This window comes from Vigna umbellata, chromosome 6 (genome assembly GCF_029865625.1).
Source record: "Vigna umbellata cultivar VRB3 chromosome 6, Vumbellata_1.0, whole genome shotgun sequence".
Classification (NCBI taxonomy): domain Eukaryota; kingdom Viridiplantae; phylum Streptophyta; class Magnoliopsida; order Fabales; family Fabaceae; genus Vigna; species Vigna umbellata.
This window is the reverse complement of record NC_142170.1, coordinates 13,319,968-13,340,898: the sequence shown is the minus strand read 5'-3', so window position 1 is coordinate 13,340,898 and position 20,931 is coordinate 13,319,968. Positions and strand designations below refer to the sequence as shown.

Genomic DNA, 20,931 nt, shown 5'->3' with positions numbered 1-20,931 from the left:
TATATGTTTAATTAAATTAAATTTTTGTTTACGGGGGATTGTTGAATCTCTACGCTTCCAAGATTTTCTTTAGAGTAAACAGATTTTAATTTTATTTTTATAAATTGTTTTTTTAATTTTTTAAAAGGTAAAATTCATTTTTTAATTTAAAACCAGTAAACTGAAGAAATAGCAAATCACCGGGACAGGTGGTTTTAAATAAATTATAAAAAATAACTGAAGAAAGAAAAAAAAAAACTGAAAAGCAGTCAAAAGTGGAGAATATAAGTTGAAATCTGGCAAAAACTTGCACTAGAGCAAATAAAATAAATAAATTATGTGACGTGGGTTAGTGTTTAATTCCGCTTATTGTACTTTGATTATTGACGATTATATGGGTTTTTATATATTATTTAAAAATTAATGAAGAAAAGTAAAATTAACCTAATGCTTTGAGTTTTTTAACTGTATTATTAATAAAAATATTATTGTATATTATTAATATTATAGTGTATTTGTTTATATTTTGCATATGATTCAGATGTTAAAAATCAATGAAACGGTTTTTATTTAGTATTGTGACATATAAATGGTAACAAAACCAAAAGAAAAATGCATTCATCTGATCGCGTTTTAAAATAAAATAAATTCATTTTTCACAATATTAATCAAAGTAAGCGTGGAAATAAGAAGATTGCTATATTCATATCATGCGAGGAAATTATTAAAATTACAATCATAACTTCAAAAAAATAAAAAAACTTATGTAAAATTATTAAAAGTAAGGATTTCGTATTGTATAATGATAAAATAATAATAATATTTTATCTTCAACTTTTTTAAATAAAATATATATTTTTATCTTAACATAATTTGTCATTGTTTACATTTAAATTTATATTACATTTACCCTCAAAAATAAAATAGTAATCATATAATTTTATCCAATAAAAACATTTTTTTATTTCTTTTATTTATCATATTATACGCAATTTTTTATAAATTTTCATCTCAAATTACACAACTTTTTCTTTAATCTAAGTAATCATACTTTTATCTTCAAATATACTCAAATACACTTAAATTCATTTATCAAATTTACCCCAATCCAAATACAATAGTTAAATTATATTATAATACTGTAGAAATTAAAATATATAAAGTTAGTATATTATTAGTTGTTGAAATGAAAATCTATACAATCAATGATATGGTTGAATTAGTATCTGATTAAATAATTTTTCATTTGAAATATTGATTATGTTATCATTATAAAAATATAGTATTTTTTATGAAGAAAATTTGTTGATAAAACGTTTATTAATATTTTTTATTAAAGGAGACAGTTCGGTAATTATTGATGATAATAACCATATATCTGTTAACAATTATTAAATAATACATTTATTAATAATTATTTAAAGATTAATAGTTTGATAATTACCTAATGGAACGTTTACAACTTATATACTAACATATATACTAATAAATAAATTTATCAGGCGGTAATTATTGAATATCAAATCCATAAAATGTTTAGTGATGTAAGTATTTGCATTTAGATACAAGACAATTTCTCGATAAATACACGTACATATTCATTTAATAAATAAAGTTTGGAAGTATAACATTTAGATATGGTTTTTAAATTGATGTCATGAGATTATAATTAGAAATTGATGAAATTAATAAGTTGCTAAAACTTGAATAGATTGGAATTATAAAGGTATTTTGAGCTATAAAGTCATTATGATGTTATGCAAATGTTGTGAACTATTTTGGATTGATTTTTCTATAACCTGTAAACTCTTGCTATTCAAGCAAAAGAGAAATAATAATTAGTAGGCCCTCTTTTACCATAATTTATATACCCTTTTTAACGCAATGAGTTTTATAATCTAACAATACAAAATTTAAATCAATACATTATTAAAATAAATTAACAATATAAATTTTTCAGAAAACAAAAAGCTAAAATAAATTTTGATGCATTCGTGCATTATCATATGCTTATTAAAGGATTTTATGTTGTTAATTATCTTTTGTATATATATAAGAATAGAATTGAATATCTTTGACATTTTAATATTTTGAGGTCCAAATACATCATTTTGCCAAAGACTGTTATCATCTATTCTCATCCGTTGCTAATTTTACATGAAAAAACTCATACATCTAATATTTCTTTTAAAAAATCATTAATTAATGAAAATGAATTTAATTTCCTTGTGGGGTATAAAATAAAGATGTCAAACTTATTTGATGTGATCGTTTGATGTGATATCATGCTTACGTTTGCGATAAACGTAAGCGTGCATGCTTTTCAGTTTATGATAATAAATATAAACTAAAATATAATTATTAAATGAGTTCAGTTTTTTCAAAAATATCTATATTAATTTTTTCTTCATAATGGAAACGAAGCTGAGGTTGTAGTACTTGTTTTGGGTTTGTGGATAAAAAGTTAAGATTGTTAACTTTCTGTTTAAAAAATATATTATTTGTAAAATATGATTAAACTCTAATACCGTGGCTACTTTTTCGCAGTGCCTTTTTTTTAGTTATTATAATTGCCAAATAGATCTCATCTAATATATACATTACATTATTTAATAAAACCTAATTGAGATAATTATAAAATATTAATAATAAAATAGTCTTTAATTATATCACTTTTTAAACTTATAGTTTTAACCTAACATTTTATTTTATTTAATGTCATTTTTTATTATTTTTATCTGTTATATTGGATCAGAAACTAGTTACATTTACAAATTAATGTTTCAGATACAATTTTAGTATATAATAAGATTTTAGTACCATATAAAAGTCATCTTAAACAATAATTAAATTTGATGAATATTAATTTATCATAAAACATAATTAACACTGATTGCTTCAATTAGAATATAATAATAAAATGTATTATGCATTAATTATTTACTAAATATTTGTTGATTTTGACAATTAAAATATTTTCTGCTGATAACGTTTTAAGTTGACATAATGGTGTGAATGATGAAAGATAATAAAAATGCAAATAGATTTCAGAAATATATAATCTTAATCTCATAACCGAAACAATTGATATTTAATATATTATCATTTTTCATATACTCAAAATTCGATTAACCCAAACATAATTCAACTTTTGAGACATCAAAATGAGACCTTAAAATCTTCTCATGGTCTTTGTAAATTGTAATGACAAGCATTTAAGTGACTATCGAAAAGATTATTTGTACAACGGCAAAGAGAATAAAAGTTGTGAAAAAGAGAAAAAGAAAAGAGTGGACGCAATGCTCTGTTAATTTTCCAAAAGCACTTATTCTCTCATTCCACTTACTTTGCCTAAACAAAGAACAATTTGGGTAATGAGAAAAAGACCAAGAACTAAGAACTAAGAACGCAGACAAAACAAACAGGGAATAAGACAACAAACTCAATAAAGCATGACAGAGGAAAATATCTATACACCTTTTTAATTTCTCAAAATACCATGAACTGAATAGAGTAGAGGGACTATGTTTGGCGATAAAAGAACAAAATTCATGAATTCCAAACGAACTTCTAAGCATAAAAGCACTTTTCGTGCACGTAACTTTGGGTAAACTCAATTTTATTGACACGGATAATCTTTTGACCTACTTTACAAACTCCATCACTTTATAATATTCTATCACATGTTTAATTTTTTTTTTACTAAGACTGAATATTAAAAAATAAATTTAAATTATTTATTTTAAACTGAATATATCTATTTATATATTTTAAACTGATTCTATCTCTAGTGGAATATATATATATATAAATTGACCTTGATTTTTTCTATATAATAGGTATGATTTTCAAGTGTAAATAAAATTATTTTTAAAAATTTTCTTGTTGTTAAGGTGCGTATTATAAAAAGGAAAAAAAAAAATCAAAGAATGTGTATATAATATAGAAATAAATAAATAAATAAATAAATAGGATAACATATGTGAAACTCATAACATAGTTGTATTCATCTATATTAATAAACGATTCACATCTTCAGCTGAAATGAAAGAATAGTAAAAAGATAACAATTATCTAATGAGTACCTCTCTTACTTTTTATGCATGTTTTGCAACACAAGAATATTATAATGCAGGGAAGAACAATGATTCAATGAATCATTGAAGAGAAAATAATTAATTTAATAACATAAAAAGTTAATATTACATTGAATTACGATAATATACATAATTTTAAAATTATTTTGTATAATTAAAGCTGTAGTCATCTTAAATTAGAATAATAATATTTTTAACATGATTTGTAATGTTTGAGTGATGTGTATGAACCTTATCTCATAAAAAATGGTCAAAATTATTACGAGATCAGAAAAAAAAATCTACAAGAAAAACGATTAATTTGTAAAAATAAATCACATAACCCTTATGGAATGTGTTTATTTTTCAGTGACTAAATCATATAATATAATTATTTTTATGCATGTTTATTTTTCTTAGTGACTAAAACATTATGTTGTATCAAATAGTTTTAAAATTAAATTATTTTAAATAATTATAAGGCAATGACAAATATATTTTTTTTCCAAAAATATATTAAACCTATTAGTAGCACTTCCTAACATGTCAAAATTATTTTTATTTTATTTTTATTATATTCTTTTTATTTTAATTATTTGTACTAAAAAAAGTAGATATTTTTTACATTTACTTAAAACCATTGATTACTTCCATAACATAATCGATTATATACATATATATTAAAGATATAATGATTTTGTCTTTAAATGTAATGAATCAGATATAAATTTCACTGATATATAGACAGGATATACAAGTTAATTTTAAAAATACTCTTGTATTAATTTAAGAAAAAGGAAAAAGAAAAACTAAGTCATGTAGCCATTAGAAAACTCTCTCTGATAATCCAATCCTTAATTTGTTGGTTCTTACTAGATAATGATTCTGACAGTAATAACTTGAATATATTCTGTATCTAATAAAAAGTAGCCATTGTCATCACAAGTGCAGTTGCAGAAAGAATGAAAGCTCCACTAAGATTCTGAAACACTGATAGTGCTGTAAAAATACTCAATCTACCTGATCAGACTCCATGTATCATGATTCGGTTATTTAATTAGTCAATTAATTCAATTCATTTATTAATATGTAAAAAAATTAATGGTTAAACGACTTTAACTCATTTTATTATAATTTTTTTAATTATAAAAAAGTAACAAAACTTTTAATTTAAATTTAAGTAAAAAGAAATAATTTTAAATTATATTTATAATTAATTAAATATGAGATTTCATTATGTTACAAAATATTTTCAATTTAAATTTGTTTTTGTATAATTGTGTAAACTTTTCATGTTGTTTAATTGTTATTTTATATAAAAATAATTTCGTGCAATTTTTGTTTTAATATTTTGTAAAATGACTGATTTAACAAAAAAATACTTATTAAAAAATTATGTAAATTGATGAGTTATTAACCACCAGTTCAACAAGATGAGCAAGATTTTTAGTGAATCAGATTCAAAATTAATCCATATCAAAATTTCAAACTTTTTCTTCAAAATCTATGAAAATAGTATTTTTTATTTTATCATTAATTACTCATAAAATAATAAAATTATAAATATAATTCTATCAAAATAAGAATTTGTAAGTTCATTTTGTTAATCTTATAAGTGGACAATGTTAGAAAAAAGAAACTGCCAACACGGGTGGGTTGTTAAAATGGGCCAAGTGCAAATCACACGGACTCAGCCCGTGTCCACTTCAGGACTTGGGAAAATTGACTAAATTGAGAGGGTTGACTTTTTATGGGATTCCAACGAGGAACTGACACGTAAGGTGAGGTACACAGGAGGGTTGATATGGTTGCCCTCAGGTGAACCCCTCTCCTCTGTTCTGAATGAATCTGCTCTCTCTGCACGGAACACAAAAACATAAAAGTAAATTTTCACAATCACGGTCGGTTCCTACGACAATCGAATTTGCGTCAGCCTCAATTCTCAGTAAGTTTTTTTTGTCTTACCACTTTAACGACTTCTCCCTCTTCTCTTTGGCCACTCAATTGCTTCAATTCCATTCCGATTTAGTTTTAGGGTTTTCCTTCTTTCGCATTCTTAAAGGACTGCGTTGCCAGTATTCAATTGAAGCGCTTTAATTATTCTTCCTTGTAATTATTATTTTTTTTCCAATGGGAATTAACCAAGTAGCTGACTTTCTGAGTTTCGTTAGAACTGTAGTGTGTAAGAACTGTACCCCAAGACCTGGAAATTCGCATTAATACTCTGTTTCTTGAGTGAGAAAATTTTGAAAGAGGGTAAAAAAATCAATCTTTTTTTCTCTCTTTTGGATGGAACGTGTAACCAAACTAATACATTACACTCCTCTGGGATGATGGAATGTTTTGGGGTGCAAAAGCTTTATTCTGTTAGGAAATGATGGATTCTTAAAAATGTTAGTTGGCTTGAATTTTTCTCTCATTTTTTTGGAAAATGATTTGCAAATTTCAGTTCTTGTTAACTCTTGGATTAGCTAGTGGTTCTTAATTATTGATTCCATTTGATAATCAAACTCAAAATTCTAGCAGTCTTTTGTATGTGGTGTTATTGGTGTTCGATTTACAATAAGCTTTGAAATGCTTCTTTTAGTATGTTTTGAGTCATAATTTTATCGTATTTTTTCTCTTTTATTCTGTGGAAGCATAACTTTTGTGTATTAAAAACAAAAAGAAACTTGTTTGAAGTTGACTAATGTTTTCCAGATGATGACATGATTGTTTGTCATACTTTTGAAAGACACATTCTTCCTTCAGATTGATTTTGTGAGAAGTCTTTGAATTGAGCTTGGTTACTGCCTAACTGGTAAATCCATTTTAACTGTTGTAGTTGTAGCGGAGTGTATTTGTCCTCTGTTAATGACTTTGAATCGTATGATTTTCTTTCTCTGATACTTTGTAGTACTTACTTATTACATTATATGACGTTTTGTACTCATTTTATGCTGTCTGCAGTTATGCTTTCTTCTTAAAACGAAAACATCACTTACGAATTTTTTTAATCAGGACAATATAGTTCTCATTTTCTTCATCATTTTTATCTCCAATGAAAGAGTGATTTTATCAATTTTATACCCTGTTGTGTAGCATACCACCTGGCCTGAAAATCTGATAGAAGATGTTTTGTTGCTGCAGTGGAGTTTGGGATTGATGGCTCCATTAATGGTGAGACAGTAGGAAATGTTACTCTAGGGGAGATTAACAGTTGCAGCACACCTGATGAAAACAAAGTAGGTTGCAGCTCTTTCAATCCTGCTTATAAACATGATCATGATGATAATATAACTCAAGATTCTTCTGGAGGGGACACAATCCCATCAGGAATTCCTGCAGTATCAGTTGTTTCAGCTGATGAGCCCTATGTGGGACAGGAGTTTGATTCTGAAGCTGCAGCACATGCATTCTATAATGCATATGCCACCCGTGTTGGATTCATCATACGTGTGAGTAAGCTCTCACGATCAAGGCGTGACGGATCTGCTATTGGACGGGCTCTTGTTTGCAACAGAGAAGGTTACAGAATGCCTGACAAACGTGAAAAGATTGTAAGGCAAAGGGCAGAGACTAGGGTTGGTTGCAGGGCAATGATTTTGGTGAGGAAAGTAAGTTCCGGTAAATGGGTTGTTACTAAGTTTATACAGGAGCACACTCATCCTTTAACACCTGGAAAAGGTAGAAGGGATTGCATTTACGAGCAATACCCGGTGAGTTAGTGTTCTTTTCATCACTGAGATGCAATCCGTGGTTATGTGCTACTTTATCCTTGATAGATAATAGCTAGATAGTTGCTCACTCACTTAGCACTAGCCCATCATACAAGAGTTTGAATTTTGCTTAACAGAATTCCCACCTTACACAAATTACCGAAAATTGTTTTCAAATGTAAAATCCTTGATTTTTATGCCTACTGGTTATAGATTGCAATTTTAGTTGATGTTTGAATTTCCCTATTAAGATGAATGGAAAATGTTTTGACAGCATCTTCTGTTTGGCCTATATGCTTGTTAGATCTTATGTGAAGAGTAGCTTGAACAATTTGAAGATCCTCTCTTTGAATTGAGTTTTTTCTCATTCTTACATCTTATGTTCTATGCAATTTCCAGAATGAACATGATAAAATTCGAGAACTGTCTCAGCAGTTGGCCATTGAGAAAAAACGGTCTGCAACCTATAAAAGGCATCTTGAATTGATATTTGAGCACATTGAAGAGCATAATGAAAGCCTTTCAAAGAAAATACAACACATAGTGGACAGTGTGAAGGAGATGGAAACCAAAGAACAACAGAGTCATAGATAGATTCAGCTCAGTATCCAGTTTTTTTAATTATTTTTCACTGGATGTAACGCAGAATCAACTGTCAGGGTCATAAGTGCCGCTAGAAATGTCGTGCAATAATACAGTTGCTGACCTAGATATTTACTTCTTCAAGCTTTAGGTGTCAGGTGAGTTCTGTAGTTCAGTTTGCAAAGTTCAATGGAACTCAATAATTCATTAGATTGCTTCAAATTCTGTGATATTTTAGTTGTAGAAGAAACTAGTTCAGTCAATGTACAGGTCCTTTGAATCCATTCTTCTCAAGTTAAGCTAACAATGTGCAACTCATAACAGGCATGCACATGCCTTTACAGAATTAAAATGTTCCATTGTTGATGTTGTAAAGTTTTATCTATGGTTCTCTTCTTTGTATAGCATTCAAATAATATTCAGAATGAACAATCCGAATTCAGTTTATTGTTGTCAAACTTCCATCAATGAATTCACTTTTTTATTGGCCGCATTGAATTACCATCCAACACCCCAATTTTTCTGTAATAAGAGGTGTCATATGTGCATATGACTAAATCACAGGTATGAAATTTAAGGGATGTTTGGAATATATATATATATATATTTCCGAAAAGACAATCCCTAATGGTATGTAAGAAGTTAGTAGTATAAGTGAAAAAGTCCCTAAATATTAAAAAAGTATGTTTCTTAAAACAATATATAGATGTATGTGTTATCTATTTATGCAAAAATATCAGTGAAGCAAGTGAAGAAGTCCCGAAGTATTTATAACTAACTGATAAAAAAAAACTGAGATATTGAAGACACTTGCCGATATGTTTAGATAAACTTTAAAATAAAATAAGTAATTCGAAAATTAAAAAAGTGTAGAGGAATGATTAAAAAAGTTATAATTAAAATACTTAGTGTGATATAATAAAAAAGTTAATTAATAAAATAATTTTTTTATGAATTAGAAAATAATACTAAAAAAATATTTCAAATTTCAAATTTAATTTATTTAAATAATTAATTGTGGATTATATATAATTTTTTACATTTAATTGTTTCTCGTGTTAATTGAAGAAACATTAAAATAATTTACCTCACAAAAATATCAAATTTTAAATTAATTATGTTTATTATATTATTATTATTATTATAGTCTTTTTTATTTAAATTATTTGTAATAAACATAAATATTTTTTTACATTTACTTAAAACCATTGATTACTTCCATAACCTAATCGATTATACACAAACATACACACATATAATGATTATGTCTTTAAATGTAATTAATTAAATAGTAGATAATATGTCTCGATTTTCATGTTTAAAAATACTTTTGTATTCTTCTAAAAAGGTTATCTTTATCTCATCATGTATAAATTAATTTTAGTTCATAAAAAAAAAAGAAACTTTTCTTGGAAGAGCTTACACTCGCTAATTTGCTGGTTCTTACTAGATAATGATTCTAACAGTAATGACTTAAAGTTATTGTGTATCTAATAAAAGGAGCCAACCAATGTGATCACAGAATTGAAGACAAATGCAGTTGCAGTTGCAGAAAGAATGAAAGCTCCATTAAGATTCTGAAACACAACTCCATGAAAATAGGAACTGAATAATCCATGATGAGACTCAGTTAAGCAAAACAAAACAAATAAAAAAAATTGGTGAACAGTAAGTACTAATAACATGATCGGGTGTCAGAAGTTGTGTTGCAAGAAGAGTTTCTCTCGTGGAGAAGCAAGACCAATCTCTTCCTCAAGACTTTTGAGAGCATCACCACCACCACCACCACCACCACCACCTCCTCCGACATTGCCCAAATTCCTTCCTTCTACATTTTTTCCCTCAACATCAGCCTCCGAGCCTGATCTTCTCTGAGAAGAAGTGACACTGGGGAAAGTGATCCATGAGGGTGCTCTGAACTCAAACCTCTGATCTTCCACATCAGTGCTTTCTGAGGCTGACCTGTTTGAAGACCTTTGAGATGATTTTTTGTGCAGTCTGTTGCTTCCCAAAACCACCTCAGTTGGCAAAATTGGCTGCTCAATGCAAGGACTCCCCATCAACTGTGCAAGAGCTCTCTCCAAAACTGTTGTCACTTTGTCCATTGAAGGCCTATCCTTCCCTTTCATCCTCACACTTTTACAAGCCACATTAGCTATTCTTCTCAATGCATCAACATCAGAAGGAGCTTTCAAAACTGGATCCAGAATTGAACCTATATCTCCTGACTTTATCAGAGGCACTGCCCATTGAACAATGTTCCCTTCTTCATACTGCATGTCAATAGCTTTTCTCCCGCTCAGTATCTCCAACAGTAGAACGCCAAAGCTGTATACATCAGACTTTGTGGTGAGGTAATGGAGCCTGTAGTATTCAGGATCAAGATAGCCAAGAGTCCCAGCTGGTAGTTCAGCCAGTGGGGAGCTGCTATCTGCAGGACCAAGCAGGGACAAACCAAAATCAGCCACTCTCGCATTGTGTTCTTCATCGATGAGAATGTTTGAGGACTTTATGTCTCTGTGAATCACCGGTGGACAAGCATAGCCGTGCAGATATTCGATTCCACGAGCTGCTTGCACTGCAATCGTCACCCTTCTCACCCAATCCATTTGCTCTTTCATCACTTTGTTGCCATGAAGGTGTTGATGCAATGAGCCATGAGCCATGTACTCATAGACAAGGAGTCTCTCTCCACCCTCCTCACAGTAGCCTAGTAGATTGAGCAAGTGTGCGTGGTTCAGCCTAGAAAGCAAGTCAAGCTCGGTGTGAAACTCCTTGGAGTTCTTCTGCACGTTGGGATACACTATGGCCCTTTTAACAGCAACAACAGTGCCATCTTTGAGAACCCCTTTGAACACACAAGAGAAACTTCCCTTCCCCACTATGGACTCCTCTTTGAATCCACCGGTTGCTCTTTCAAGTTCCTCGTACGGGAACATCTGTGCTCTCCTAATCTTGAACTCCTCCAAGTCTGGTCGGACCTTGGATTTCTCCTTCTGGTGTGACGAACTCCCTCTTAGTTTCTTCCCCTTTGACCCTCTTGCTGTAGAAGAACACTGACAATCTCTTAGCTTGTAGCGAACATACAACACCGCAGTTATGGACACAATACAAACAAAGAAAACAGCAAAAGCTATCTCTGCAATAATCACGGGCAGTTGAAGTGACCAAAATCTTTCACTTCTCTTGCCAGAGGCAGCATTGGAATAGGAAGAGGAGCAATTGGAGAGGCATTCAGGCGAGGAACAGATAGAACAGTTATATTCACATAGTATGTCAGATTTCAAATTGCATCCACTTCTCTTGTACATCTCAGGAGGACAAGAAGCACTGCATGGCATGCAAACATGGGAATCTGGTGACTTGCATATACCATTTTGTGACGTTTCAAAGTAACCTGGAGGACATGGAGTAGACCTACACATTCTTGGTGAGACAGGCAAAGGGAGAGAAGTGGGGAAGCCAACACCCCAACACACAGGCATATGAGATTTCTCAACAAGAACTCCACAGGTAAAGTAATTCCCAGCACCAATCTCAAAGGCCTTAATCCCACTAGGAACTCTGGTGCCTGCTTTGAAACTATAGCCCCAACAAACCACTCCATGATCATAGCTCTTAATCCCACATGCATGGAACTTCCCTCCCACCACTGAAAGCATGGGATCATTGGGAGCCAATTCAACTTTACCTTGTCCATGTCCTGAACCTGTCAATGAAATTGAAAGTTCTTCACCCAAATCCAGCAAGCTCCTCCCCCAACAAACTGCTCTAGAATTCACCCCTTCCAAGATTCCACACACATGGTACCCTCCAGCAGAGATCTTCTGAAACCTCAAGCCCTTAGGGACCATATTAATAACTTGGCTACTTGTCTCGTCCCCCCAGCAGAACACACTTCTGTTCTGAGAAAACAAGCCACAATTGAACTGAGAGCCAGCTGAGATTGCTTGAACCTGCCCATCAAACACATAGTTATTTGTCATGTTGTAGCCCCAACAATCAACCAAAGAAGTGTTCCTGTGTCTTCCAGTCAATGGTTTCCTCAATCCACAAACGTGAAAATCCCCGGCACTGATCTCTAGGTACTGAGCTCCCTTAACCATAGGTTGTGGCACACCCATTTCAACATGGCCACTGCTACCCCAGCAATATGGTTGACTAGAACTCATCAAAAGCCCGCACACAAACCCATCACCGGCTGTCAGACCAAAGAACGGAAAATGTGTTGGTGTTCCATAAATTATGGCTGAGTTCATCCCGTAACAGTTTACAGTGTGAGATCCATCCGATTTCAAGCCACAAAACGCGGACCCTTTGTCGCCGTAAGAGACGGCAATGGAAGACATGGAGCCAAGACTTGAAACTTGCAACCACAAGCATGAGAAAACCACAACCTCAAATATAGTAACAAATGGAACTGGCCATAGGTTCATGTTCAAAGTGCAGAAATGAAGAACCGAGACACTGGATATTGTTCAAAAAAAGTAGAATCCTCGCTAATGATGTCAGTTGGAAACACCTTTTGATCACTCAGCAAGAAACACGGTTTAAAAGGAGAGAATCAAGTCCAATATAACTATAAAAAAGCATCGTTACCTCATGGTTTTTCACAGTTCCATGGATGCAATGCAAGAAGAGACCCCAAAAAATGAAAAAAGAGTGGAGGGGTCATAAAATAACCAGTGGAACAAGGCCATTGCTGGTAGAAAAATCAGAATCTTGATTGTGGGTTTGTATGCATGAGTAAGCAACAATCAGCAGCACAAATGGCAAGGAGTTTGACTGGATCTTTTGTCCACTTTTGATTCTTACAACAGAGAAGATGCTATGCTTTTGTTGTTTGGTGAGTGAGAAAAAATTAGCAGAAGAAAAAGCAGCTCCATGTTGTGTTTTGAAAACTGACATGAAATGAAGAAACGGTCATAATAGATCAAGAATTGAAGGTATTTTTGGAGGTTGCAAGAAGAAGAGAAGAGAAGAGAGAGTGAGGGAAAGAAGATGCATTAAATGACACAAAACTGCTACTTCTGAATATGTGGAAATGTAGGTGAAGGCATTAAATAACACAGTTAATGCTTTTTGATCTTTCCATTCGAAGTTTTCCTGAATTTTATTTTCGTTAACAGAGCTATATTTATCATCCCATGGGAACAAGAACAATCCTTTCCCCAAAAATATTTATCATTTCAATTCTTTATTCCATGCCTTCGTGCGTTTATTTTTCACCATGCACCACTCTTATCTGTGTAGCAAACTTCCTCATGCATTTTGTCATTCTTTTTGGTGTAATATATAAAGTACATTTTTTTTTGGTAGGATGAAAATGTAAATCGATCATTACAATAGATAACAAAATAATTAGTTACTAAAAAATATTAATATTTAAATAATTTTTATTATACATAAAAAATTATAATTTTGATCTTTAATTTAAAATTAGATATTATTTTAGATCATAAATTATTAAAATTTTGGTAAGTAATATTATATAATTTTTGTTTTATAATAGAGATTATTTTAAATGTTAATAGTTTTTAGTTTTTGTTTTAATTTTAAGTTTATCGAGTGATATTTCAAGATTATCGATATTGTTTGTTTGAGAGCATGATCTTTACGATTTTATTTTTAAAAAATAAAATAGTTGACTTTTACTTCTAAACGATTAAGAATGAAAGAAAGTAGAATATTTTTTATCTCAATTTCTAAAGTATCTGAAATTATTGGATATTATCTCTAAAATTAATTGTTATTTCATGATTAAGTATATCTTAATAATTATTTTTTAAAAAAATTATTATTTGATCAGTGTATTTGTTAAGAGTTTCTCAAAATAAATAAAACATGAAATGAGATGTTTTTAAAAATAAATTAACATATAGTAACGATTACGTTTTTAATTAAATATTTTTAATACTTTGACCGATATAGTTTGAAGACTCTAATCAAATTGGTGAGTCAAGAATTTGACTCCTTTAGGATGAGAGGAATACACTTCAAAGGTTAAAGTAGAGTATAATAATGCGCATTAATTATAAGATCAATGTTGATATTTATAATTAATTATATATTTTCGTTAAATATCTATTTGATTATCCAATTAACAGGTTTGAATTTTATCACAATTTTAAATTGTTGATTGATGGTTAAATATATATCTAGAAAAATATTTTTGTGGGGGAGTTTTCGAAACTATCATTTATAAAGAAAGTACCCAATCAAGATTTCTACATTAAGATTTAAAAAAAACAAATAAATTTGAGGATGAGAATCAATAGATATTTTTAAAAAATAAAACATTAACACGATTAAAAAACTAATTATCGAGGAAAATGATAAAAAGCCTATATCAAGTCTTTGATTAATATGATACATATTTCTTTGAAAGTTTGATCAAGTAAAATCTAGAAAAATGCAATCACAATAAACTCGTTAGAATTGACCCAAGCTCATTATGGTATATTAAGAGTTTTATTATTAGCAAATCCTCTCACATTCTAAAAAAAAGTCCATAAAACTTTGATTGTTTTTTAGAATTTCTTGCTTTGTAGGATTTAATATTAATATTTTTTAGAGATCTTCTCCTGCCTCCTTTCCTAGTAGTTTGAACTTGTTTATTATTATCTTTTTATGTAGTAGAATATTTTTCCTCTTCCACCACATTAACCCACTTAAAAGCTAATTTCAATTCTTCTGCAAGGCAAACCTCCTGAGACGTAAAAGAATTAAGGATTATCTTATTTGGAAGAGGTGAAACATGTAACTTTTTTACTTAATGGTGATAGTGCTCTTGGTTCAGATGACTTTGGTGGATGTTTTTATCACTCTTTTTGTGAGATTGTTAGTGTTAACATTTGTAAAGTTGTCCAACAATTCTTTCGACATGGTTGGATCCTCCCTAGTATGAATTCAAATATTGTTTCTCTTGTTTATAATGTTGAAACGTATAATTAACTTTCGTCCTATAACAGTGACTAACTTTTGTTTCAAAATCATTACAAAAATTTTAGTTAATAGACTTGGAGTGATTGCTAGTAGAATTATTTCTCCTAATCAAAATGGTTTCATTAAAGGGAGGGATGTTAAAGATTATATTTGTATTACTTCTAAAGCTATTAATCTTTTATCTAAAAAGGTCAAGGGTGGTAATATAGTTATTAAAATTGGTATAACCAAGGTTTTTGATACTATCAATCGACATTTCTTTTCAAATTGTGTTGTTTTGGTTTTCATTAAGGCTTTTTTTACATGGATTCTTTGTATTTTACAATTTGCTCATCTTTCTATCCAGGTTAATGGTGGCTTGGTTTCTTACTTTATTCATGATAGAGGAGTTAGGCAGGAGGATCCTCTTTCTCCTTTGCTTTTTTGTTTTGCTAAGGAGGTTTTGAGTAGGGACATCTCAGCTTATTTCCAAAAAACTCATGCTTCCTATGGTTGATTTTTGGGGATACAATTTTCTTCTCATACTCTTTATGCTCGTGATATATTTTGCCTTTTGTAATTAAAAGAGACACCAACACCCCTGTAGCATTTGAAATCTTTCTTGCATGAGTATGACACTTTCTCTGGTCAATGAGTGAGTCTTGCTAAAGGTAAATTTTACACTCTTGATGCTTTTGCTTCTTTTGTTAGATATCTAAAGAGGCTTCTCTCTTGTAATCAATGATATCTTCCTTTTATGTATTTTGGTGTGCCAATTTTTGTGGAGGCTCCTAAGGCGCGATTTTTTCAATCTTTGATTGATTAGATTCATAATAACTTTGCTTTTTAAAAAGGAAAATTTCATAGTACGATGGGGAGAATTCAACTAGTAAATTTTTTAATTGTCACTTATTGTTTGTTCAGCCTATACTCACTGAAATTTTTCTTCTTTTATAACTAATTTATATAAATTTTATTCTTTAATGGTTACTAAGGATGAGATGTGCCTAATTGGATTATGGATGATATTGGTGTATTTTATCAACAAATTGCAAAAAAAAAAAAAAATCTCTTCTGATGTAGAATGTGTGAAAAAGAACTTGATTTGGTTAAATGAGATGCCACCAGCTAAAACTTTGATTCTTTGGAAGCTTTTATATGGTTGTTTACCTGTTGATATAGAGATTAAGAAAAATGAGTGATTTTATACTCTATGTGTTCTTTGTTCTATAATAATGTTGAATATTTCTCTTATTTGTTTTTTCATTGTTCTCTTGCTATATGGTTGTGGAAATGATTGAATGAAGTTTTTCAGAATTTACAGTTTTCTTCTTTGGATTTAGTTGTTTAGTTTATGAAGTTTTCTTGTAGTCATTTGCTTAAAGTGATTGTTATTACTGTAGTTATTTAAATTTGGATTTAGTTGTTTAGTTTATGAAGTTTTCTTGTAGTCATTTGCTTAAAGTGATTGTTATTACTGTAGTTATTTAAATGACTTGGAAGATGCTGCAGTTATTTAAAAGATTTGGAAGATGAGAAATCATAGTATATTTCAAGATTCAATTGCATTTTCTTGTACTGCTTTTCAAATTAAGAAGTTAATGTGTATGATTAGGAATAAATCTAAGAAGCATATAAGTAATACTATCATCTATGATATTTTGATGTTAAAATTTTTCAATATTCAAACTATGAAAATTATGATGGTTTCACTTCTAGACATAATATGACAAGTTTCATTACCAAATATATTTTAAAAACACAAACAATACAAGAATATCCAATAGAAAATTTAAATTTGTAATGCAACATATTTCTTAGTTTTAAAAAAAATGAGAATGAAAAAAATTGAAACCACTTATTTTTTACAAAAATATTTATATTAAATTTCACTGTAATAATATCACCCGAGAGAATGATTAAAATAATCGTAGTCCAAAATATGTATACATGTATTCGTAGATCGGTATTTCATTTTTCAGGCCTAATAAACCTCGTGATTACCACGTGGGGATCCAAAATTTCATATGTTTTTGTTGGTTTTGATCAATTTTATTCAAACTCATTGTTTTATGTAGTGCAGTTCTTTTTATTATTATTATAAGTTTCTTGCTAGCTTTTGTTTACTTTTCTTAGTCTTTGTCAGTCAACTATACTACATCTATTAAACAAACCCTATCAATTTAATATTAACCATTCATTAAATGCTAATCAAATTAGTTTACATATTTTGATATTATTAGTCCTTCGACTTTTATAATACGTAAAAGTAGTTTTTCTTGGTATTTAAATTTAATATTTGCTAGTGAGTTTCTACTATTACAGTTAAAAAAAAAGACTAAATTCACTTATTTTCTACAGTTTGAGAACTAATTTATTGATTTAAAGTATATAAAACAAATACAAAAAGAATAAAAACACATTTATAAACAATGCATGGTATTGTTAAGTTTAAAAAATTCTAGTAAGTGTTCTTCATCTAATAGATAGATTAAAAGTAAACAAAAAAATGTTAAAAATATTACAATACAGTTTCATCATACATTTTAATAAAAAGTCATTTAATGTTAACCCTGTCATTCTGCCTCGAGCCCACAAAGGAGCAGATTTATTAGAAGTTCAATTGAGGAATTCAAGGTAACATTAACAATTTCTTACACGTTAAACAAAGAATGAATAAGAATTAGCTAAATTGTTATGCAGGTTGATTGTCATATTTTCTAATTTAAATTGAAGTTTCATGTGGATAATTCTGGTTAATTTTCAAGGTTATTTTATCCTGCGAGTCTTATATAAATTTATGATCTTGATTATTAAGGAAATTAATTAGTAATCTTGATTTCGTAAGTCTTATATAAATTTAAATAATCTATAATAAAAAAACACTAATTCTAAAATTGCTAAAACGAGTTTCTTAATTTATGATGTGAAATTCATAATTAAGGTATACACTTTATCAGTTAAAAGTTCGCTCTATTAACTTCAAATTAATTCCCTAAACAATTTTCTCATAAACAAAACTAACCTATACTATGAAGTTATTTTTCGGATATGTACTAAATATATTAGTGAGTTAAAAAATCTTACAAATATGTATGAATACATGAATTAATGGATGTAGAGAGGTACAACACACATGGATCTCTCCACATATAAGATATTGTCTGTAATATGTAGGTATGTAGCAAAAGAAAGCTAACAGCAGCAGCAACATACAAAATTCTTGGACAGAGAATTCATGTATATTGGTTTCAAATTTCGGGTGTTGTGTATGTTTCAAAAGAACAATCATGTACAACAAAATTTCGGCTTTGTTACTAATTATTGTAATTAATGCAGTAATTGGTGAAGCACCTTGGAGAATAGCCGTGTGGATCTTCTAGGCCGAACTGTCACAGATTTCTTCATGCTTCTTAAGAACATTCCAACAGGTTTATCAGTGCAACTTTGAACCTTTGAGTGTCTGTGTTTCTTCTTCTTCTGATGTTCCATTTTAGATTCCCGATCACCAAACTTTTTAAGCGATTCATCAAATTGGTAGCATCTGAAGGAAACACAGTATGATTATGCTCAAATCACTAACATTAAAGCTTAATTAACTAAGAAAAAATGTTGCTGATGGGAGTAATTACTCTGAATTCTCCCTCCCCTTAACATTTTTGCCCACCTCCTGCAGATAAAGGGATGCTTTATACATTCATCACAAGTGAAATCATAAAAGCAAAGATAAGAATTCGTCCTATGGAACAGTTTTTAGATTGTCAATACACACAAGTTTATATATTATCTTCCCCCACAGACCCTATACTTCATCCCCTTCTGCAACACGCACAAACATAGGATTATAAGTTGTTTTCACAGATATGTTACATAGGATTATAAGAATACTGTCGCAAAAATAGAGGATAAGATGCAAATTATTGAGAGCTGATTACACTAGAAAACAACTAGCAAATAATGAGAAAATAAAAAACCACAGAAATCACTGATCAAACTACAGTGAAAAAGATACCAACATGAATAATAAGCCGAAGTTTACAAATAGAAAGAGTTAGGAAACTTCATTCAGTAATGATGAGATTACTGAATCTTTTAATGATGAGATTACTTTCATATATGTAAACAAAGATCCAAATAGACCTTCCAAATGGAAAGAAAACAAAAAACTATACATTACAAATCTAGAAGGTCAGAGATAGCATAACGCCATACCCGTTCTTCAGCTAATGATGGGAGATTCTTCCCATGAGTATCCAAATTAATCTCCTTTGAATTGCCCTGTTCCTCAACTAAATCGTTCTTAGGATCAACTAAATCCGGGAGTCCACCATCTTCAAAAATTTCATCACCTGGCTATGAATCATTATGCTTTAGTATCAATAGCATTAAGGGTTTTCTCAGATACATCTTTAGCACAAGATTCAGCCCCAGAAATACAATTATTTGGTGCAGCATAGCTAACTAATCTAAGGCAGTGGATTGCTTTTCATTTATACCTTTTCCTTGTGAAGAACACCCTCGTAAGCAACCAAGATCCTGCCGAAGACTCCCACACGCATTCTCACTCAAACATACCTCATTTCTATACCTGTTAGCCCAATACGATGGGGATGAATTCAAATCGACACAAAGGTTAATCCCCTCCTCTGACCACCCATGGTACTCAAAAGAAAGAGGGGGAACATCAGTAATTTCTATCAGTGAAGAACTGAAATCTTTCTCCTGTGAAGAAACACCAGTTTCTACCTCTCCGCGATGAAAACCTTGCTCTGTCTTGTGCCTTGTATTGCCTAAATGAATATCAGACTTTCCTCCAGACAACCTTGTCTTCTTTGAATCTCTATCAGACATTGTATACCCAAGTTGCTCCTGTAATTGATGAACACAACTTCATAAGCATCTTGTTCAAATGATTGTACAAAAAAGAAGAAGAAAGAAATGCAACTAAAGGTTGAAAACTCAATATACACCTCATGTCCCCTCACCCATATCCATTAACTGTAAGTTGGTAACAGACACCATGTGTAACTACTGTCGAATCCATAGTACGAGGAAGCATGAACTTCTTTAAGGTTTAGATCATATTCTTGCAACTTCCTTTTCTTTTCTTTCGTTTTCTTTACGAGGGTTTGTTTTCCATGGCTAAAAGAGTTTGTTAAGACACGCAAAAGCTCTCATTGGTGGCAACGAAATTGAAGCACAGAAGGAATTTGGAGAAAATAAAGAAACAGTTTTTATTTTATTATAAAGAAAGTGGAAAAAAGAAAGAGAAGGAACATGAGTAGTACCTGATCTCAAATCTTGCGGAGAATGTCAGACTCACCTAAAAATGGAAAATAAAGATTTAGAAAGGTTTACCTTTTATATATTTGTTGGCAGAGTCTAAAACCTTTTTTTCAGAAGTATATTTATCCTGTTATTTTATTTTATTTTATTTTATTTTAGGGTTAAATATGTTTTTAGTCCTTAAATTATTGACCGTTTCTGATTTTTATCTCTGTTTTAAAGTAGGATACAATTTGGTCCTCGTTCTTTTCGAAACGTTCGTTTTAGTCCTCGAAAACTAAACACTGTTTAAAAATTTGGTCCTCATTTAACAACAAATGAGGACTAAAACCAATATTCCGAAGACTAAAACGAACGTTTCGAAAAGAATGAGGACCAAATTGTAC

At 30.2% G+C, this 20,931-nt stretch overlaps 2 protein-coding genes and 1 pseudogene across 2 annotated transcripts; 1 reads left to right on the top strand and 2 right to left on the bottom strand.

Moving 5' to 3' along the window:
- Positions 1 to 5,859: 5,859 nt before the first annotated feature.
- LOC124843354 (uncharacterized) lies at positions 5,860 to 8,710 on the top strand. The gene is made up of 3 exons (XM_047320088.2): positions 5,860 to 6,000; positions 7,185 to 7,753; positions 8,153 to 8,710. The coding sequence occupies exons 1-3, from the start codon at positions 5,898 to 5,900 to the stop codon at positions 8,345 to 8,347; spliced, it is 867 nt and encodes a 288-aa protein (XP_047176044.1). The 5' UTR covers positions 5,860 to 5,897; the 3' UTR covers positions 8,348 to 8,710.
- Positions 8,711 to 9,881: 1,171 nt separating this feature from the next.
- LOC124843333 (serine/threonine-protein kinase-like protein ACR4 pseudogene) lies at positions 9,882 to 13,375 on the bottom strand (annotated as a pseudogene).
- Positions 13,376 to 18,311: 4,936 nt separating this feature from the next.
- LOC124843350 (uncharacterized) lies at positions 18,312 to 20,475 on the bottom strand. The gene is made up of 5 exons (XM_047320080.2): positions 20,230 to 20,475; positions 19,756 to 20,128; positions 19,472 to 19,608; positions 18,892 to 18,929; positions 18,312 to 18,803 (listed from the first exon to the last, which is right to left on the bottom strand). The coding sequence occupies exons 2-5, from the start codon at positions 20,108 to 20,110 to the stop codon at positions 18,590 to 18,592; spliced, it is 744 nt and encodes a 247-aa protein (XP_047176036.1). The 5' UTR covers positions 20,111 to 20,128; positions 20,230 to 20,475; the 3' UTR covers positions 18,312 to 18,589.
- Between the last annotated feature and the right edge of the window lie 456 nt (positions 20,476 to 20,931).